This window comes from Podarcis melisellensis (genome assembly GCF_964234715.1).
Source record: "Podarcis melisellensis genome assembly, chromosome: 4".
NCBI lineage: Eukaryota > Metazoa > Chordata > Lepidosauria > Squamata > Lacertidae > Podarcis > Podarcis melisellensis.
Window position 1 is genome coordinate 35250592 of NC_138531.1, and position 23600 is coordinate 35274191.

The 23600-nt window shown below is 41.4% G+C and overlaps 1 protein-coding gene across 1 annotated transcript in view; it reads right to left on the bottom strand.

Moving 5' to 3' along the window:
• Positions 1–23265, bottom strand: part of PRKX (protein kinase cAMP-dependent X-linked catalytic subunit) — a 57945-nt gene extending 34680 nt beyond the window's left edge. Inside the window, exon 1 of the mRNA XM_081907673.1 lies at positions 22683–23265. Coding sequence (XP_081763799.1) covers positions 22683–22869 — 187 coding nt within the window. The 5' untranslated portion in view covers positions 22870–23265. The remainder of the gene's footprint in view (positions 1–22682) is intronic.
• Between the last annotated feature and the right edge of the window lie 335 nt (positions 23266–23600).

Below are 23600 nucleotides of genomic sequence, written 5' to 3' on the forward strand. Positions count from 1 at the left end.
CCCTCCTCAGGGATGACAACCGGGGTGGACTGCCCCCACTGCATCCTCCTTGCTCTGCCTCTGGCTATATGAGGCCAAAGCAAAGCCATTATTTCCCTAGGCCCCATCTTTCCCTCCATGCAGGCTCTGCTAATAGAGGAATGGGCCCTCTTTCCTCAAAAGCATCAGAGAGATTTTGTAGTTGATCCAGTGTCCCAAATGATCCCTTAGAACTCTTAGCCTTAAACAGGTTTTGCAGTTACAGTGGTACCTCGGGTTAAGAACATAATTCGTTCTGGAGGTCCGTTCTTAACCTGAAACTGTTCTTAAGCTGAGGTACCACTTTAGCTAATGAGGCCTCCCATTGCTGCCACAGTTCCGCCAAGCAATTTCTGTTCTCATCCTGAAGCAAAGTTCTTAACCCGAGGTACTATTTCTGGGTTAGCGGAGTCTGTAACCTGAAGTGTCTGTAACCCGAGGCACCACTGTATTAGGGATGATGTGCTGTTGACAAACAACAATTCAGAAAGGCTAAAAATACAGCAGCATTTAAATTTTGGGGGTTGTATCCAACAGTGGTGTTCTGCTATGGAGAAGTGGTTCCAACTTGTGAAAGGCATGGCACCTGATTTTCCATGATCCCTTCCATCCAATGCAGACCAACCTCCCTTCCCAATATACACTTTTCCTAAGGGCGGGGGAGGGCCCTCTGGAACAGTTTGGGGTGTGGCAGAGGGCTGCAAATTGTGTGTGGAACTAGTGAAAAAGAGATGCCTCACCTTACACTAGCAGAAGCCCAATGCTTCCATGAGATACAACCAATTCTATGGTGCATTCTAGACATTTTACTCTACAGAAGAGTCTTTCTATAATCCTCATCTTGTTCAGGCCATGCAATATAACTGTTGAGGACAATTTTCACAGCCTGGAGTTTGTTTTAAAATGACTGGACCTAATGGTCAGGGGTCCCCTTACCTTTTATATTTAGGACAGCCATCAGAGGTGCTACAGAGTTTGCTAATCCTAATCCATAGGAAGCAGGCTATCTCTTTACCAGAAAGTCACTAGTTGAAGCCTAGAATCAAGAAAACCAAACTTCCTCTGGGAACTTGGTGGCAAGTATGGTGAATCTGCAAGTCATGTGACTAATAGGTTACAGAAACACACTCTTTTATTTCTTGTAAATCTTCTGGATATTGTCAGCTCTGCATTCTGAGTAACTCCAGCATAACCTACAGTGCTCAACACCGGACATGTATCTTCTCCTAAACACCATCCCTTCCTCTCCATGCTTCAATCCTACTCTTACCTTTACTAACCATTTACCTCACTTTGATATTTTCGGAACTGCAACTACAATGAACTCACAGACATCATGCATGGCTGTCATATGGCTCGCCACATTTTTCTTAAGTTTGACATCCTGCTTTCATGGCCATGCTTCATTTTGTTGACCAGATCTGTCAGCACCTTTCTCAGTGTTAACATCCTCAACCACAATTTGAGTATACAATGCTCCAGAGTATACATTTCCATCCCTACAAGTCACAAGTTCAAACCCAGCAAAATAGTGACCTGTTTATTGCCATCTCATTGTTCTTTAGTGTCTCATTTCACAACAGCTGAGATGTGGGAAATGGCTCTCTAGACAAATGAACTCTAATTCTTCCCTGTGACAAGTGACAAGTAGATATGAAAACAGGATATCATACATAAGCAAAGTGTGACCAGCAATATGACAAGCATGTGTGATGCTGAGTTTCATTCCAATTATAATTCCTGGAAGACTGATGTCAACACAAACCATTATTAGATGCCAGGACACTAATGCACGAACAATTCTTTAATCCCTAAATTTCACTCACCATGTTACACACCCATTCATTCCATAAGAGTCCTATCTGAATGGCATTGCTATTCACATGTCCCTAAAATAAAATATTTGTTTTACCCTTTGATCATAGCAACAAAGGAGGGAAAATGGCCATTTAAAAACCTCAACCTATCGTCATCTGCAAAGTCATACAATAGTGCTTTCAGACTCTTAAATAGTATCAGTGCAACATTTAACAAAAAAGATACAGCTAGACTTTGATTGGAAACTCAGAATGTTACTGAAAACTAGGCACTTTCCAGGGTCCACAACTATAGTACAGATACCCCCACCCAATTGCTATTGATTTCATTTTCAAAATCTCCTCACCAACACCAGGAATAAAGGGGGGTGCCCAATGAAGAATACTCCAAGTAAACCCAGTGAAAATAAATCAACGTCACTAACTTAAGACAAGTTAACAGATCTACTCTTAGTATGAATTAGCACTGGGTATAACTCTGAATGACTTGTTCCACACTTGGTTCCTCCCCACCTCTTCTTCACTTCAAATGCTGCTCAATTTTGGGCAATATACATCCAACCTGCACCCAAACTGGTGTGTGTGCGTGTGTGCTACAACAGGTTTGTAACAAGAGACAGATGTGTGGATGAAAGTGGTACCTCCGTTTTGTGGGTGTCACTTCCTCACCAACTGTTTTATACTTTGCACTTTTAAATTCTCTGTTCAGATTTGGTATGTGTGTGTGTTTTTCTAAAAAACCTTCAACCTGACCATCTGTGGCTGTTTAACAACTTGCAACTTTTATATAGTTACGAGAGAGGAGTTGCTAGATCATCAGTGCTTCTTTTAAATAGGCATGTGCTAGTATCTTGTGCTAGTACACAGCATCCATAGCACATATTAGAAGGGTGGGTTGCTACGAATGCACACATCCCTCACACTGCTCACCCCCTGTAAAATCCCCTGAACACTTATTTGTAGAGGAAGTCAAAAGGCCATAGAATCATGGAATTGTAACATTGGAAGGGACCACAAGGGTCATCAAGTCCAACTCCTTGCAATGCAGGCATCTTTTTGCCCACTGTGGGACTCAAACCCACAACCCTGAGACTAAGAGTCTCATTCTCTATTGACTGCACTATTTTATACACTCCCCCAAGGTCAAAATCATCCACCAATATTGTGCAACCAAACTGGCTTATACTCTGAAACCAACACGAGTGGCACTGTGGTCTAAACCACTGAGCCTCTTGGGCTTGCTGATCAGAAGGTTTGAATCCCTGCGACGGGGTGAGCTCCCATTGCTCTGTCCCTGCTCCTGCCAAACTAGCAGTTCGGAAGCATGTCAAAGTGCAAGTAGATAAATAGTTACCGCTGCGGCATGAAGGTAAACACCATTTCTGTGCGCTCTGGTTTCCGTCATGCCAGAAGCGGTTTAGCCATGCTGGCCTCATGACCCGGAAACGTGTCTATGGACAAACACCAGCTCCCTCGGCTTGAAAGCAAGATGAGCACCACAACCCCATAGTCACCTTTGACTGGATGTAACCGTCCAGGGGTCATTTACCTTTTTTACCTAACTCTGAAACCACTCAGAAGCTAGATGTACCCAGACCTGTTTCAACTTATAGCATAGCACACTAGACAATCAATCTCCTGCTTATTTGCTCTTGCAAATAGACCATACTGTACCCAATGAGTGAATAAATAGAGAAAAATAATACATTTTACATAGTAAGAGGAAGTCAACACATCAGCCTGGAGAGGGGCTCAGCAGACAACATGAGGTGGGAAAAGGTGAATGAATGCTTATGTTAATTTTTCACTTAAAGACATGTATTTACAGAAAGAAAATATGCACAGAAGCAATATATGATCATATTACCTCTTGCTTACTAATACTAGCGTCAGCCAGACAGGTTCTAATGTTACCAAATGTGCATTTATAGAAACACATATACCTCTATAAGCATATCACCTTATGCCCCAATTCACTGGGACTGGATCAAAGTGCCATCTAAGTGTGCACTAAGTAATTTAATGACATAATTTTGAATCCACTGATACAAAAGGGGTAATTTGCCAAATAGGAATAGATGACAAATATACACCCTGAATCCCCGAAAAAGGGGCAAATTAAATGCTATCCAACACTATCCAACACAGGGAAGATGCTGATATGGAAAAACTGGATGGAAGCAGGTGTATTGACATTGGACCAACTGATAGATGGGGAAGATCAATTTTATTATTTTGCTGTTTAAAGACAAAAATATCATCAGATGCAGCCCAATGGCAATATCTTCAACTACAACATCTCATAACAAGTGTGTTTGGGTCTTTCAGCTTCCAAGATACCAGAGATATTGGAGCAACTGGACCACTCATTCAAAAATAAAAAGCCAACAATTACTTTTTATAGATATGTATTAACGATACACAAATTCATTATGCAGACTGTAAGAGATAATTGGAATAATGAATTGGGACTATCAACTTCCCAGACATGTATTAACTTCAATACCTAAGGTGTCATTAGATTTAAAATTAAGACTAATACAACAGAAAATAATATTTAGAGTTTATTGGACTCCTTTACGGTTGTATAAAAAAGGGTTAGCTAAGACAGATCAGTGTTGGAGATGTGGCAAGGACAATGCCTCTCTGAAACATGTTTAGACAGTTTTCTTTACATAACAAGCTTTAGGAGAAAGTGATGAACCGTGTAACTATGACTGTGTAAAAAAGGTTAAATCTTTCAGCAGAGAATATTTTATTGAACTATATACCTGCAGTATGAAAATTATCAATGCGACAATGGAAATGAATTTTCCATGCCCTAATGGTGGCAATAGACTGATACTGAGGAATTGGAAAAATAAAGATATGGTACCCTCCAATAAATGAACTGACAATATGAGATCACTCGCAGTTTATGAATGGACTGCTTATAGGCGCGGCCTGTATGGATAAATATAGCATTTGGAATGAATTTATACAAAATGTAGTAGGCTATTAACATTTACATAAGTACTAGGACAATAACAGTATCCCAATTTATACAAGAATGTACAGGAATATCGTATATTGCTCTCTTTTTTGCATATTTTCTCTTTTATATGTATCTTTGTTGTTGTTTTTCTCCAGCTCACTTTTCCTTCTTTTTCTGTATCACTTTATTTCTTTTAACTGAAATCACCTTAATAAAATATAAATATTAAGAAACCACTTCCCTGAAGCAAGCGTTCAACTGATAAAAGACCTTTACTTCTTAAGCTTTTGTCTTAAAGCTGTAAAAGCTTAGATATCAAGATGATGGCATTTTCGCACTCTTCTGAAGGCGATATATTTAGCCACATAAATTTAGCCAAATTTGCTGTATTCGAGAAGTAATTATTTGCAAAGCATGTATTGCCGTAAAAAAGAAGTGTTAATTGTGTGCCCTTTTTTCACTATAGCAAATGAATTCCTCCAGTCTCAATGAGTCACTTCCTTCCTTTTCTTTACATTAGAAAAGGTTACAAAATAATTTGCAAATATTTTTTGAAAAGAAGCGACCTAATCAAACTCTTAGCAATCTGCTTCGATAGTAATATATAAACACACCAAAAACAATAACAAAAAAGCCCCCATAGTAATATAAAAGTCCTATTTCTTTTCTCCTCAAGCATCTCAAACTATACTGCAAAGTCCCACGTAGTGGCAGTGAAAGCTCTTCAGTGATTGGTCAAATTGACGTGATGCCATAACAGTTTCACACACATTCTGACGGATGAGATCATGAAACTGAACAGATTGATCGAATGCTACAACTCCTGTCAGGGACTTTGAAGGTTATGTTGCAACCTTGATTATGTTCTAGTAGCTGAAGAGTCACACAGTAACACAGAAGTGAGCTACAGTCATACTGCGGAGATAAGGATGTTCACCCACTCCCCTTTTAACCAATAGGATGTGAATATCAGAGAGGTTAAACATTCACTTGGGAAGAGAGAAGAAAGCAGTCGTGCTCATGGGCAGCTTTTCATTCTCTTTACGTAAATGCTTATATGCTGTAATAGAGAAGTGTTCACTGCTAGGGTGTTGGTTTAAATAAAACAAAGCAGAGGCATTAGGAGGAAAGATAGTAACTGTTCCCCAGGAGTCCAAAAAATTGTGGATAAGCCTGGTACCAAGCCATAATTTGTGCTACCACAAATCATGTTTCTCCTTCAAGAAGGAAAAGGTAGACTCTTGATTGCGACATCACTCTGCACTTTTGAAAGACACTCAAAACACCTATTACACCCCATAATAGGTCAAACTCTTGCCTCCTCCCCAGCTTTAAGCTGTGGAAATGGTTTCTCTTTGTCACACACTAAGGCTTGGAGGGGTATTAACATGAGTTATTGGAAATTCTCCTCATCTTTTTCAGAATAGGCAGGTGTTCACCAGAAGTAAACATTTGGGTGGATCCCTACTCTTATGACTGATTGCCAAAGGCACTATCCAATAGGTGTTTGCAAAACAGACAGAACCTGTACACCGCAGAAGTAACTTGAATTACCAGGAAAACTCAAATTAGAACCTAAGCCAACTTGAATCATGCACACACACACATTTTGATCTTTGATGTACCTTCCTGTCTCCGTATCTCAAGACCTCTAACCTGGAAAGTTTTAAATTTGCCATATTGTGAGTGATTTGGCAATCTCCAGTTTCCTAAAAGCTTGACATCCTGATGACTCAAAATACCTCTAGGATGCTTCAGAATTTAGAATAATTTTCTCTTTTAAATGTTCATTCCTTAGCAATATTACTACATATGCGGGCTGGGAGATCAGGTTTTATCAATTCCCAGCTTTGGCTAGTGTTTGACAAGGGATTTCATTATGACATTGGATTATGACAAACACAACATTTTTTGTGCATTCTTTCAGATACTATCTGCACAGTGATTACCAGCACAGGGTTTGTAAAGTTCAAAATTCAAAGAAGAACACAGTAACTAATTCTAGAATTAAGTGCAGCCATATGCTAATAGTGACACTTCTCTTGTCTGTCTGTTGTGTTTGTCTTCATCCTATTTGGTGCATTATGCAGGATATAAAAGGTAGAGAGGGGAACATTAAAGTGCATGAATTATTGTAGGAACTATGTCAAACAGACTGATCTTACAAGACCAGTATAGCCATCACTTTCTGCCTTCACTTCCTGCTCAGGAGTTCAAATCGTTAAGAGAATCTGAAATGCACTTCCAGACTTACACACAGAACAGCTGAAGACAAGGCATATTATCAATGGCCACAACACAAGATAATGGACTCCATGTTACTGTTCTGCTCCATCAGCAAATAAGTAGTCTAAAATGCCTCTTATCTGGTAGACATATCTAGAAAGAGTGTATGTACCTGTTCAACTCTGGCAAGCACCTTAGGACAAATTCCATCTCAGTGAAGTGCTGCAGGTGTTATCTTGCCAGAAACCCGCAAGTACATACAACATTCCACTGTGTGCACATTCACGTAGGCCACATTTTATGCTACGATTGTCCTCCCTCTTTCTTTCGCTTTCACACTTAAAAAGTGTCATTATATGAGTGCATTTTAATGCCTGTACATGATTAACTACACCAAACATTTCATTCCATTCCATTTCATTAAACATCATGAACTAGTGTAAGGTGGCTCTTTAGGACTTTTCAAACAATTCTTTTTCCAGCATAAAAATATACAGATTAGTTGCAAGAAGTTGCAAGTGCTCCACCTGCAGCAGTCCCCAAGTACTCATGCTACAGTGTGGTGTAGTGGTTAGATTGCTAGACTGGGAGACCTGGGTTCTACTCCCCACTCAACCACAAAGCTCACCGGGTGACCTTGGACCAGTCACAGTCTCTCAGCCTAACCTACCCCATTGGGTTTTTGTGATGACAAAATGGAGTGGGTGAGAACTATGTATACCACCTTGGAAATAGGATATAATAATAATAATAATAATAATAATAATAATAATAATAATAATAATAGAAGAAGATATTTTTCCGGGGAAGATGTAATTCTTCTCCTCTTTTTTGTCCACTACAGTTATGAGTGCTATGGAAGACATGTTAGTATAAATGTGACTGGCCTCTGTCACTTGGGATGAGCAAAAATATTCCCATTCATTTTTATATCATTATGTGAACATTTGGTTGATGTTTGGTTGTATTATCTGTGCTTCCCATTTTGTTTTTCTAATTATTTGTTACTTAAAAGTCCAAAGCAAATACATAGGAAACCTTTAGTTTCATTCTGGCTTGGATACATAACTTAATTTAGGAAGGGAACTGGCTCACAGCACTGACTGAGATTTCCAAGTTCCACTTCACACTATGAAGGAAGTCAAACCCTGTAAGTCTCACTTCCCAGTTTTGACAGCAGAAGTGAAACTGACAGACCTCACTCGCACAGTTTTAAGGCAGGAATCAGAAGGGGATCTTCCTCCCTTCTCCTTCATCATCTAAGGCAAATCTCCCCCACCTCCTACTCAAGCCTGTCTCATGTGAAGCAAGACATTCCACACTTTGTCCATCTACTAATGAGTGCATGCTATAGTAATTAAAGTGCACAGCAAGAAAGGAGGCTGATGCACCCTTTGGAGGAGGATGCAGCTAAGTGTCTCCAAGTTATGCCTTGCTCTCCACCCTTCTTTCCTAATTTGAATGTCGCAAAACAAGTTCTGCCCATTCCAAAACAGAGGAGTCCCACACATTTTAAAAGAGTATCCCAAATTACGAGTGGTGCTATTGTATCCAGGCAAGCTAAAATTCCTTGCACTATACTGTAATACAGTGGTACCTCAGGTTACAGACACTTCAGGTTACAGACTCTGCTAACCCAGAAATAGCACCTCAGGTTAAGAACTTTGCTTCAGGATGAGAACAGAAATTGCACGGCAGGAGGCCCCATTAGCTGAAGTGGTACTTCAGGTTAACAACAGTTTCAGGTTAAGAATGGACCTCCAGAACGAATTAAGTTCTTAACCCGAGGTACCACTGTAACTCGTTAGGCATTCACAAGGGAAAAAGCGTATGATCCTGTTCTCTTTAGTACAGTCAAGAGTCTCTTGAACATATTCCCTGAAGCATTATTGGAGAACTTTAAACCTTTATTAAGAGTATTACTTTTCTGTTTGTAATCTTGGTCACACATCTGTAGCATAAAAAATAAAAAAAAATGTGGAATTAAAAAGGGATGGTATGTATCTCTCTTTCTCTCTCTCTCTCTCTCTCTCACACACACACACACACCCACACACACACCCACACACCCCTTAAAATTCAATGTCAAATTGCTACTCCTGGCTCACATTAGGGAGAACAGTACAGAATTCAGTAAGACATAATTAGTGAATTATTCTCATGGGACAGAACACGATTCTTCTAACAGCCAAGGCAAAAACATGGTGACAGGTACTTAAACAACTCAAAGCTGCTCCTTTAAATTCACTCACCACGAACCATGATTCCATCAACAATATTCTGTTTCTTATATGGAACAAAGCTATGATCTTCCAAAAGTAAAGCATGTTTGTCATTCCAAACAAGTTCAACTTTGCCGAATTTTGTAAGCCTATAAGAACTCATTCAGCTAAACAGGAAGGAGATTTAGAATTTACTCGTGGCTGTTTGGGCACAGGGAACTTGAAACCTATCAGGATTGAAATATACAAAATACTCCAGACAGACACCCTTTGTGACTTAATACATTTAGTACCAGACCAATTAAAACATAATATTTTATTGTTGCTAAACCGATAAAAAGTTACACCTGCAAATGTGAATTGGGAAGTGCTTTGGAAGATTTGGGAAAGGGAGAGGAAACCACAGTTCCCGGACACCACAAGCATTATATTCAAATTCATAAGGACAAGAAATATCATGCTTAAAAATCTCTGTAATTTCAAACTTCTTGTGCTTTTGCATGATCGTAAGAGAAAGCCTAAGAGAAAGGTCATCTAGTTCAGCATCTTGTGCTTACAGTGGCCAACCAGGTGCCCACAAGAAGTACACAAATAGGACATGAGTGCAAGAGCTATTAAGAGGCATATTGCCTCAGACACCGAAAGTATCACACAACCAAATGATTAGTAGCTATTGGTCGCCTTATTATTTATCAGCAAGCAATACCTGAAAGCCATGTCATCTAATTTATATTGCTTTTTTAATGGGAGAAGAAGGGTACAAAATGTTCTTCATAGCCAAACTGGGGTGGGGATGGGGAATGCAACCAGGATCTCATGAAGAGACAGCAGTACCTAATATCATCAGCATCCAGTATGGAAGCCTTCATAACAGTGGCAATGCCATTTTACACCTGTGTTCTCTGGAGACACACCTCAGCCGAAGGTGCCTGAAAGCAGAATGCTGGAGCTTTAACTGTGCACATCGATCTCAAGGAAAATATGTGTGGGCTCTAGCGCAAGTCTCGACATACAGCAGGCTTCTACTCATGTGTAAGAACTGCCTCCAGACAAAGTGGGCCATATGTTTCACCTTTTAGACAACTGGTGGTAATAACAACAACAACAACAACAAATAACAACAACAACAAAAAATAATAATAGTAGCAGTAGTAGCAATTTACCACCTTTCCCCCTCACATGACTCAAGGCAACTCACAGATAACAACAAGAACTGTGCTAAAAAGACATAAATTGGTGGATTATCTGAAAAACATTTGTGGTATAAATACAACGTTAGTGGGATTTCAAGAGGCACTGTAAAAAATCAAATATGTATTGTTTATTAAAAATAATGGGAACAAGGAAGAATAATGGCAATATAAAAAAGGGAATGCGTATTAAAGATACAAAAATGGACGACTCTCAGAGACGCTGAAGGAAGTTCAAAACTGACACAATTTATTGTATTCGGGTTAAAATGTATAAAATGTACAATTGGATGAAAATTAATGAAAATTAATTTTTTTAAAAAGAACTGTGCTAAAAAGACATATGAGTTCATTTGTTATATGTGATCAAATGAGAAAGTAAAAACATTTGGGGCTAGTAATGTTTGTGGATTGACTGGCAAGGCTGGGCAATACATATTGTTTCCTCTACGAAAGCACATGCTTTGCAGTGTCAGTTCCACACTAATAACTGAAAACACAGAGAGACATCTGGCTGTATTCCCCAAAATTGCATGAGAACTCTGGAGGAAGTTAAGCAGTAAACCTTGAATAAACTTTGCAGTTGTGTCATTGATATTACCACAATGCAACACTGGCCACGCTTTGTCCCTTGCAGAACATGAACTCAGAGAAAATGCTGCTGAACTGGTTTGGTAGTGGATTGGACCACACATATGCAGATATTAAGTTGCCAAGCTACTTGATTTTTAAAATGTAGTTTTGCAGACAAAAATCTGATATGTACTGGCCTTTTGAGCACAAGTTGTCCATCAGTATGAAACATTGCAAGAGAAGAGCAGGGATCATACAGGTCAGAGCTATGCAAGCTCTCTTACGCCAACAAGCAATATGCAATTCCATGGCAAATGATCCAAAGTCCACCAGTTATTAAAATTATAAATGTGTTGCAAAACTAAGCAGAGTTCAAAGCTACAATCCCATGCACGAAGTAAGCAAATGAAAGTCCCACTGCCTTTAATGAAGTTGCTGCACCTAATTATGGGCTGGGCTGCAGCTTAATTCAAAGCAACGTTTAAATGAATATCACAGAGAACATTTCATCTGTGGAAGACTTGAATGAATACCACTTCAAACTCATATTAAACATGCTATTTCACTTGGAGCAACCTGAGTAGTAGGCAACAGAGCTCAAAATTCCAATTTAATTCAGGCACTTAAGACTGACAAGTCACTGCAGAAAGAGAAATACTAAAAATTAATGTGGTTAAGAAAGATCATTTGACGTTCAGCAGTTTAGCATTATGGTTTACCAGTATACAACACAATCTAACTCATTTAATTTTATTTATTTACTGTACTGAATTTATCTCCTGCCCTGCAAAAAGCAAGAATCAAGAAAAATACAGAAGATGTCACTGTTCCTCTAGAGCAAGAGTGGGGGAACTTTGGTCCTCCAGATGTTGCTGAACTACAATTCACATCAGCCCTAGCAAGCATGGCTACTAGCCAGGGATTATGGAAACTGTAGTTCAGCAACATCTGGAGAACTAAAGGTTCCCCATGTCCACTCTAGAGCCACATTTGTCCTAGCATAAGGTTGGTCTGCAAAGGAACATATAACTAGTTCCATGTTTCCTTTCAAAACTGTTTTCTGTCTCTTGCCTTTAGCCAAGGGGCAAAACATTCACCCATTCATTCCTTTCTAAATGCAAGCAGACTTTGTGACCTTTTGCCTACCAAATCTTAACTGACAGGACAGGGGAAGGATGGTCAACACAACCCCTTCCTCAGGCATTAGTTTTAAACATTTAAACAATCCTCACACATCTATAGAATTCTTTTGATTTTAGGATCTACTCCGGGATGACTTTGAGGGACAAGTAGACCCAACTTGGAGAAGTCATTAGTCCAAAATATGGCAATAGCTGCTACCCTAGAAGCCTTTTGAAAATAATGTGGCAAATTTGTGTGGAGCAAGTCTATCAAGACATAAATCAGCCACAGTCATTAAGCAACAGCACAAATGTTGAAAAGCTATTTCTCTCAGAATGTCAGATCATAGGGATGGAAGGAAACAATCACCTCCACTGCCCTGCTGGTAACCTTCTTAAAGGTGCCTGGCTGGCTACTAGAAACACATTGCTCAACCTCATTCCAGGGGTGGATAAGCTGTAGTTCATCAGCCCCATCCTGCAAGGGCAGGCTGGGATAATGGGAGCTGGAAGACTTCTGGAGTGCCACAGCCTTTAGAGATGGATCATTCTTTCCTTTACCTTACACATACGTTCAGTCCATAAAGACAGGTGTTTTTAAACAACATCTGTATTTTTCATGCTATAGAAACATATCCAATTTTAATTGTTTGCTTCTAAAAAAAGACTTCTATGTGAAGAGGCCTTCTTCCCACTTGTGTGTTTGCTGCGTCTTTCTGCTATTTTTAGCTTGTCAGAATGAATACATTAATATTTGATACTGAGTTACATTGAAAGTGACTCAAGAAAAAAATAAATTAACGGAACTATTGTGAACATGTTCCATTTCAGCACCATTCTGTTAAAAGATAATCGCACAACTTATCTACAGTTGACCCGAGGTTTAATGAGAATCATATAAGCTAATAACTCTCCTCAAATGCAAGGAATGCTCCACAGACAAGGTCCTTGATGGTTAAAAAATATCATGCAAGAGTGGTTCATTCTAGGTTGGGGAAACTGAACCCAGTATTACCCATGCTCACAAAGAAAACCAATGGTACATAACAATCCAGCTTTATTTTCTGTGTCAGATATCCACTAACACTATTCTTATTCAGGGCATTAGTAGAACTTTGGAACATGAACCATTGAGTTACCATAAAGAAACCAATGTGAAACTTGGAATAAAAAGGGAGCAACTCAATACTGTAAGGTGAAACACCTGCTTCAGATTGTTTCTTAACCTTGAAGCAGAATTTTCATATCTCAATTTTGTTATCTTAACTACTATTAACTGAAGAACATAAGGCTTGTTCTATGGTTTGGCTTTAATGTGCAGACCAGCTTACAGGATGATCTTTAGCTGAGAGTGGTGGGGGGACGGGACGAATTATGGTATACAAAAAGAAGAACAAAAAGCAGTCTTAAGATTTTAGCATTGCAACAGCTGTTGAGGAGTAGAGAGATGATATTGTGTTTATTCATAGTTCTAGAAAGCAACTCTCTATTAATGTGGTTTCTATCTCTGCTCAATCCTTTGGATCAGGTTAGATATTAAAATACTTAGTTAATAATAAATTATATAAATACATTGAATTCAGCTATTATTTATTCCACTGTTATTTGCCCCATTTATTAGTTATAGCCACTGAAAACGGGATGGTGTGTTTGTGTGTTGTTTAAAGTCTTCTTCCTCTCTGAAAATGATCAAGCTCACATGCTCTCACAATTCCCATTCCAGAGGGCATTTTCAAGACTAAGCACAGGGCAACCTAAGCAAGGCTAGGAGGTAACTGTGACAAAAAAAAGAAAACAAAACAATTCAACAAAAGGAAACAAGAGTTTTCTTGAAACTAAACACACATGTCTACGATAGTTTGCATCAGTGAATGTGTGCCAAGCGTCAACAAAGAAAGATAATAAATAAATAAATTTAATGCTACACTGTAGATCTCAGGACATAAAGGGAGTAAGGAAACGGTGCAACTGTGTATCACAAACATAAAAAAGAGGATGAGGCTATAAATATGCTAGCTTCCTGTTGAAGGAAAGTTACATTTCCATAGTGTTTGAGCCTTTTAAACTTGCAACACAACCATACCCCCCCCAAAAAAACCCCACAGATAAAAGCCCAGTCTCCCTCTGAGGCTGCATTCCTAAATCCATTTAACTGAGGGTAACCCTCATGGAAATCAATGTGACTAACTTCTGAATAAACATGTATAGCAGAGCTTTCCAAACTATTCATATTTGGACATGCATCATTTCGCAACACAGTAATTCAGTTTTGCATCATTTCGTGACATAGTAATTCAGTTTTACTAGCAAACCAGAGGTTAAACTAACCCCTTTTGAGCCACGAGATGAGCGTGGGGTGTGTTTGCATGACACAACTACTGTACACACTGCAGCTGACACACTAATGTGTCACGACACACAGTTTGGAAAGCTCTGATGTATAGGATTGTGCTGCGAGTGTCCTTTCCAATACAGTACCTCTTCTCTTTTAATAGAACATGCCCTGCAACATAGCATTGCATATGAAAATAAAGATGCGGCAATATAAAAGTTTTTTAAAAGGCTGAAAACCAGGCGTGAACTCTGATAAATATATCAGAAAAGGAACATTCTGAGAACTATCTGGTAATATACTTTTCTTTGGAACACAACACATATACACCCCACAAAAAAAGAAACCCAAATATGTTAAAGGATGTCCCAGCAGAATAGTTCTCCTGATTTCTCCATGAATATGTGGTAGATGTGTGCAGTGACTACAAGATTCACCTTATATCTGCAATCTCCCTTGTCATTCAAGCTCTGGGAGTTTTCTGGTCAGCTTGGTTTCATTTCTCAGAAAATGTGGGGGGTTGTTGCAACTTTGGGGGGAAACTATTCAAAAGGTTTGGGATTCCAGGGTCCATCACAACATTCCATGTTAACAGAACAATCCAACTCGGGAATATGTGCATTTGCCCCAAAATCATTGTGTTTTGCCTTGATATTTAGGACATGTACAGAGCTGGTACAATTTCCCAGTATGCAGAACGGGGAATTCTGAGTACAACTGTATATCCAGCCCAATATAGTTTAATATTTGCTAAAGGGAAAAAATGGGTTTAATGCAGGAGTGTCAGCTTGGCCCCGCGACCATGGGTCCCCAGGGCCATGGGTGCCATGCAATGTGCATGGTCCTGGCACTGAAATTTGTGGGTGCCCGGCCCTTTCATGGGGAATTTTGTGGGTGCTCGGGCACCCAGGAAATTGGAACTTATGGTTTGATGCTACTCCTTCATGTCTTACTCTTACAACATGGAGTCCTTCATCTATCAATATAAACAACAGTGTTTCATTTAACATTAAGTTGGGTGGGGGATCACAAGATGACTTTTCTGTGCTTTTGGGTTTTCCCTCCTATGCAAACTGTTGGAGAATTCAACCTCCTCATCCCAGAGAATATTAAGCAAAAATGGCCCCTCTAAATTTTGTCACCCACAAATAGCATGGATAATTTGGAATGCTTTTCACTCAGCCCTAAGAAAAAGCCCTAACATTACAGATCTGTGACCACTGCACCCATAAGGTATCATTCAGGAGTCCATAATGTAAATATCCTCCAGCACAATTTCACTTAGATGAAGGATCTTTGAACAGAAAATCAAAGGTTTGGCCAATGCCCTTAAGCAATCTGCTCCCTGAGCAACTATACAAGGCCCTTTTTAACAAGGGAAAAGCAAGAAAAAGCAGATGAGAAGTCTATGACAGTTCAGGGATAATATCACAAAGAGACTTGTAAACATAGGGTCAGGCAGCAGACACTAAAATCAGAGCAGTACTTCACGGCATCAAAAAAGTTGAAGCATGTAGAGAAAGGTGCATTGCAGACCAGATACTGCAGGACCACTGAGGGAAAAGAGGACTCAACAACACTTAAGGCCCATTGAATCAATGGACCTCTTATCGTATAGGCATAAAAACTATCCGGCTAAAGTCTACAATTACAATACATGCATGTAGACAGTAACATTATTTATTACCATTATTATTTATTAAATTTCTATACTGCCCTTCATCCAAGGATCACAGGGCAGTTTACAAAATAGAAATTCAAAAATATATACCATAGTGACAAACAATAGCAATACAGGGCCACAAACATGGCCACTGGGAGAGACTTCCTTTCCAACATTCCCCAACTCCAAAGATTCTTGATTCTCCATCAAGTCTTTACTTTGCTCTAAACTTTAGAAAGGCACAAGCGATAGGAGAGACTGAGCCAGCAAGCTCAGTGCTATATGGTTCTCACTGCCAGATGGTTCAGGATTATCAGTGGAGATGTGGATCTTTTCTTCCACTTCACATGCCTGGCATAGGAAAAGGTAAGCAGCAGTGAGCCTCTTGCTATTTTGCTCTCCTTCAATGCCTGTTGGAAAGCAAGACATAAAAGAACTCTTCCCCTGAGAAGAGGGACTTTGCAGAAGTCAGAAACAACTAACTACATAAGCGTAGCCAAAATCTGTGGACCAATCTATAGACAAATTTGCACTTTCAAGATCAGGGTAGCCAACATGGTGGACTCCATGGGTTTTGGATTGTAACTCCCATCCGATCCAGCCAGCATGGCAAGTGGTTAGGCATTAGAGTTGTAGTCCACAATATTGACTCAAACTTGGGTCCCCATATGTTGTTGGACTACAACCCACATCCTGACAACTTATCCTGCAAGCTAGGGATGATGGGAGTTGTAGTCCAACAACATATGTGGACCCACAATTGAGAAAGACTGCTCAAGGTTGTACCACCTATCAGAGCATGTTTAAACTTCAACATACAGTAGTTCTTAGAGCCTTGGACTAGGATCAGGCAGACCCCAACTCCCCATTCAGATATATCATGTACTGAGTGAAATTGGACCAGTAATTGTCTCTCAACCTAACCTACTACACAGGTCTGTGAATACAAAGAATGATAAAAGATTAACCATGTATGCTGCCCTGAGCTCTATGGGGGAAGGGTGGGATAGAAATGTAATTAATAATACAGTTGTACCTTGGTTTTCAAACGCCTTGGTACTCATAAGTTTTGGCTCCCGAATGCCAAAAACCTGGAAGTGTTCCAGTTTTTGAACGTTTTTCGGAAGCTGAATGTCTGACGCAGCTTCCATTTGAGTGCAGGAAGCTCCTGCAGCCAATCAGAAGGTGTGCCTTGGTTTTCAGATGTTTTGGAAATCAAATGGACTTCTGGAATAGATTTTGTTCAAGAACCAAGGTATGACTGTTTCTAGTGTAACTCAGTACAACTTGAAAGCAATTGTGTTGGAAATATATGGGTAAAACAAGACATAAGGATTAATTGCCTTTGCCTGAACCTTTTTGCAGTATGCTATGTTGTGGAAATGAAAAGTCTGTGTCTTTATTCTATAGCTGAAACAATCACCCAATTCACTATTTTTATAATTCCTTCTTTAAGGATTGTATCAGCCAATTTTCTATTTCCTAACTATTCACAGGGATTCCTGAATGACAATAGGATCTTTATTTTTGAAGATTAAAGCATACATAATTGGGCTGGTTCAATCCCACTTAAATCCATGGGACTTAAACAACTTGTCTACAGAATTGTAGCCATTGTTACATTATAGGTTTGGCCAACAGAAAGAAAGTCAACACCATAACACCTTTTGGTTATGTCACAAATTTACAGTGCAATCCAGAGTATGTTTGTTCATAGTTAAGTTCCACTTTGTTCAAGAGAGTTTATTGCCAGATAAGTGTGCCATGTTTTTCATAGGGGAGTCATGCAAATAACCCTAGCAAGTGATCTTACTTATTCTGCAAGTTCTGACTGCCAATAAAAGCCATGTGTTTGAGGCATAGCTAGCAAAATTTGTATCCAGTCCAGATGTTACACCCACTAAAAAGAACCATAAATAATGACAATATTTGAAGAGATAAATCCCAAACTTCAGAGAAACACTGCTACTTAAGATTATATATATATATATTTGCTCAATTAATTGAAGAGTATGCCTCCTCCACCCTCAATTCTCTTGTGCAGTCACAAATACTGTTTTATCAAATGAATGCGAGAACTTGCTCCAAGCATCAAAATGAATGCAGATATGTAGTTCTGCTTGCATTTGGTGTAGCACATGTCAGAATTCAAATTTCCGACTAGGTATGTAGGAGTGATATTACCTTTGCTGTGCACAAAGCTATACTTTATATAAATTCCCTTTGGTATCAATGGGAGGACACCCAAGTGCTCAGAGAATTAAAGATCAAATCTACGCTTTAAGATGACAGTTTCCTAGTTGAAATGTTCAGTAAATGGATAGAGCACAACACATTTTCTCAGCATATCCATCCCACTCATTTGAGATAACACTCTGCAGGATAATAAAACTGATGTTTTAAGGGAAAACTTTGGTGAAATATAAATGAAAATGTAAGACATAGGTGTGAACATGGTTTTCTTTAAATACACGAAGAAGCAAATAAAATAAGTAATTTCATCTTTTTCTTCCAGCCAAAAAAAAAAAAACATTTCAAAAGCTTGTTTGGAAAACGCTCATTTTGCCCCATCAAAATATGTGTTCTTCTGCCTTTGTCATGTTTCCATTTGTTAAGTGCAGTGTCTACCTGAGTATGTTTAACTGCATCTTTAAAAGTGTGAAGTAGTCCTCCATATCTTGAAAAAAATATTTGGATGCAAAAACAAAATCCTAGGATTCTAAACAAGGCACGCACTAACTCATGAGCCAATAAGCACATTACACATATGAAATGGGTCCACACACTGAATGTCATTCTGCTGGTCCCACCTTGAATGTCATAAAGCTTCCTAGTTCTCACTCTTTATGTTTGCTCATGGGCATCTAAACAAGTTGACCAACGGGTGTATATCTCTGCATGCAAAGGGTTCCATTGCTTAGATACCCATTCAAATGTGTGAATGTCATGTAGCAGAGCCTTTATTTCTTTATTCCAACCCCATAGCATTTGAAATTCACCAGGCACATTTTACACCTGGCTATTAGCCACTTGTGACCAAGTAAAGATGCCCAGGCACCAGAATGGTACCTGACGTCTCCACCATCTGGAGGTGCATGCTGGGGATTCCTTGGATCCTGACTGTTTTCATACACTAGCAACACATTCTGTAGAATCCTATCCATTATATTTTATCTCCACAATCAGAATGAATTTCAGGAACCTAAAGGTCATATTGAAAATGACTTTCGAACCGTCTGGCCCCAAAATGGCAATGAGGCATTTCGTTTTGGCGACTGTCAACTTAGTTTAAGGAGCCATTTATCACCTAGCTTATATATCTGAGTTTCTAGCACTGCTACCCCACCTTTGTCCATGACAGAACTCAAGGTAGCTTAGCTTACAGATAAAAATAGAGTCATGGAAGTCACAACACTTTGATAGTATGTCTGAAGTGAGTTACTGTCATTATGTATTTTCGCACCGTCTGCAGGAGGTATACACATAATACATGAACAACTGGTGGCAGGAAATACAAAGATGGCTTAATAGCCCATCCAAAGCTCTGCCTGGCTCTACCCACAGGGCAGAAGCAAGGATGGAGGGACGTTCCTATATCCATTCACATATCATGTGAATAGTATTCATTTTCTCTCCCATTGTTTCCCACGGAGAGATTTAGCGCCTGTTCAGAAGTGTGTTTAAATCTTCCACCCATTTGTGGTGTGTTGTTGGTATGAATGTTGGTATGTTGGGCATTCTATCATTCAGATCCAAGCCACTTCCTAGCACACACCCCTTTTGGCTCTACTGCAATCAATGCCAGTTGGACAAGGAGCTGGGACAGTTGGGGAAGGAGGCTTTGATATCAGAACTCCCTCTCCAATGCCAGAGGGAAAGATGCAACCTATCACATGGCCCCCAGGGATGCCCTTACTGCAGATGCTCTTAGTTGACGCAGGGTATCCAATAATGATCATGCCTCTTGACCCATTCAACACATATATAGTTTACAGCTCCCTCCTAGTTGCCAGAACTTTTTTAGGAGGTTCACCTTACATGAAAACCATGTGCCTAGCAGGCAAATCAAGCCATGCTATAAATTCCTTAATTTGAAGACAAAACAGTTTGTTTATCCACCAGCTGAGACCCAAATTGATCAGAATAACACTGGCACACAAAATTAATATAGCTTCCCAAGAGCTGTAGCAGGAAGATTATGGGCCAATCTTGTAGATAAACCCCGAAGTTACCAGCCAGATAAGACCCTAGTACCCTGTGTTTTCATTGTGGCTGTGAAGTACTACTGTCTTACCCTTCTCTGCAGACAGAAAGGATACTAGCTTCATAGCAAGCTATATTCCTGCCCACAGTCTTGCAGAGGGGCAGAGAGATACACCCCTTCACTTCCAGCCTGATCATTCACCTGTACGAATTCCTTGCTACCAGATGTTACTCTGTCACTAAACAAATGCGGGATGGGGTATCTTCAATATGGCTGGCTGTGCCCCTAAACCTACACCAATTCATTTTACTATATCAAATGACACTTTTCTCCAAGGGCAGCATTTGTGCATTAGTGTAAGTACAGTGGTACCTCAGGTTACATACGCTTCAGGTTACATACGCTTCAGGTTACAGATTCCGCTAACCCAGAAATAGTGCTTCAGGTTAAGAACTTTGCTTCAGGATGAGAACAGAAATCGGGCTCCGGCAGCGTGGCGGCAGCAGGAAGCCCCATTAGCTAAAGTGGTGCTTCAGGTTAAGAACAGTTTCAGGTTAAGTACGGACCTCCGGAACTTAACCTGAGGTACCACTGTATTAGCGCCAATGCAACGAGATCCCCTCTCCTCCTTCATGGACCCTGAGCCATCCCCAAATCCGCTCCAGAGGATTGGGGGGAAATCCTGAGCAGTTGGGGGGTGGGCTCCAAAGCCAGGGGGAGGAGACAAACAACATTCTGTTGTGCAAGAAGAAATCACCTTAGAGCCATACTGAATACAACCCATGTAACGAGGAACTCTGCCCCTCCCCCTCCTATGTACTTTTATAAATATGAACTCATCTGATGGCAGGTTTTATTTGGTGTTCGCCACCCTAAGCAGTGCTAGGCACCAAGAGGTTGGGATCTACTGTACAAGATACACAGAGTAATGTATGAAAGGGCCTTTTAAGTCGAAACAAATGGCAGCGGTTGTTTATGTCAGGTGCCCTCTCTTACGGAGTATTTCACATCAGATTTCCCCATGTGTCATATGGCACTGTAATCATATCCTCTCCTCCCCTGTGTCCCTTCTCCTTCCTCTCCCACTGCAGCCAATGCCTGCTAACAAAACCATCTACGCAGATCAGATGCAAACATCCCTCAAGAGGGGGAATTTGGGGAAGAAAGTCATGTCCAAGTGAAGGACTCCCTTGGTCCTGGTCCTGTTTAAGATTCTACAGATTATCTGCCTTTAAAAAGGAATACACATTCCAGCTCATCACGTGAGCAATACTAAAATGCTTTAGATATCATGAAACCCGAGCCGCTGAACAGAAGAACAAGCCCACAGTTGCAAGCCATGTTTAATATTAACAGGAGCTTGGATGGAATTTGCAAGCGAACTGTAGGAAGAGCGCACACACTCAGTATAAGCATAAAGAGCTATAAACATACATCAACTTACATAATTACTTCACACACAACACTTGTGAAAGCAAGCATCAAAGTTACTTGCAACATAAGGTTATGACTGATGCACTGCTTAAACAGCATATTATTCAGTTAAACAGGCTGAACGCTCAATGATGTCGCCAGGACTCAGAGCAATTTACATGCAAATATTTTTGTTCAAAGGGTTTGTGGGTTGCAAACTCAGAGTAGTTTCTGGGATAAACAGGACCACACACTGTTTACAAAACCAGTTCAGCTTTTTGCCACCAGACAGATTTGGGCAAAATCCAAACTACTGGCAGATAAACAGAGACCAAACAGCAGACTTCTCCACATTGGGTTTGACAGTTCTCAAGCACCGCTGGGCACCTGCCTGCTTCTCAACTGCCATCTGCAAAAAGCTTGTTCTGTTTCTCTCTGATAAAAAGTACTGGGGAAGCTTTCCGGATACGAAAACAGGAAGGAAGACACCAAGCCCAGATCGTGTTAAGAAGTGAGCCTGGACGCCAAAGAAACAAACTGTTTCCTGGGCATGAGGTGCGCCCATCCATGCTTGTGGAGATGGCACAGTGTTAGCAGCTGGCAGCATCCTCTGGGGCTCTGCCCTGGGGAAGGAAAGCAGTAGCAACAGCTTTCCGGTTGCCTTGGCTCTCAGAGAGGAGAGCGACACCGCAAAGGTTGTATTTCACTACCTGGTCTAGGGAGCGCCCCAGAGGTATGGCATTGTGAGCCCAGAGGTGACCAGAATTACGTATCGCGAGGGCGCTAAAAAAAGGGGGGTGTCCCTTGCCAGTCAGAGGCGCCTCTTAAACCTTGTGGGTGGTCATGGGGGGGCGGCTGCGGCTGCAGACGAGCACGTTCTATCCCCCCCTTCCTTTGTTTTTCATTGGCTGGCGCCCAGCCTCACTCACCAACAGTGGCTAAGGTCTCCAGATCCTCCAGTCGATAAGCGGGCGAGTCCGGCGCCGGGTGCGCCGGAGAGCCTCGGCCGGCAGGACTGGAAGACGGCGCGGGCTGGGGCTCGCCGGTGCCGCCCGCCTCGCAGCCGCCGGGGCTCCTGGCCCCTACTTTCGCCCGCACGGCGCTCAGCGTCTCCATGGGGCGGCGAGGGGAGGGAGGAAGAAAAGGCGCGCCCTGTCAAGGCAAAAGGGCGAAGTTTGGGGCGCCGGCCCGGCCTCCTTCCCTCTTCAGCAGCTGCCGCTGCCCCGAGCCTGGCCCGGGTGTCGGAGGAGCCTCTCGGCAGCTGCAAAGCGGCGGCTGGCGCCCCGCATCGCGCCCGGGCGCAGCTTCTTGGCTTGCCTGGTTGCGTGTGTGTGTGGTGTGCGCGCGCGCTCGCCTCGCTCTCTGGAGACCGGTCGTGCGCCTTCGCTCCTCGCGCGCTTCCCGCCGCCGCCTCAGCGCAGACAATGGGGCTTGCCCGAGTCTCGCTCTCTGCCTCACTCGCCCGCCCGCCAGCCAGCCAGCCGGTCGGTCGGTCGCACGCGGGGATGAGAGGGCGGGGCTTGGCTTCCTGCAGCTGCGGCAAGAGCCGGGGAGAGGGCGGGGCGCGCGGGCGAGGCGAGAGAGAAAAGAGGGAGGAGGAGGAGGAGCAACAAACGACTGGCTGGAGGGAGCTGCTGCTTGAAATTTACAACGAAAACACGCCGCAACGCTGCTGCCTGCCTTTTGCACATGGCTCTTGCAGCTGCTGACGCGGTCTCCCCCTGCCCTTCTTTTTAAAATAATCCTGTCAGAAGCTGAAGGGCGAGGGGTGCCCCCCCCACACCCCGGCCCTTTTCGTGCACCTTTCTCGGTGCTTTGGAGGAGCTGTGGGAATTCCTGAGAAGCGC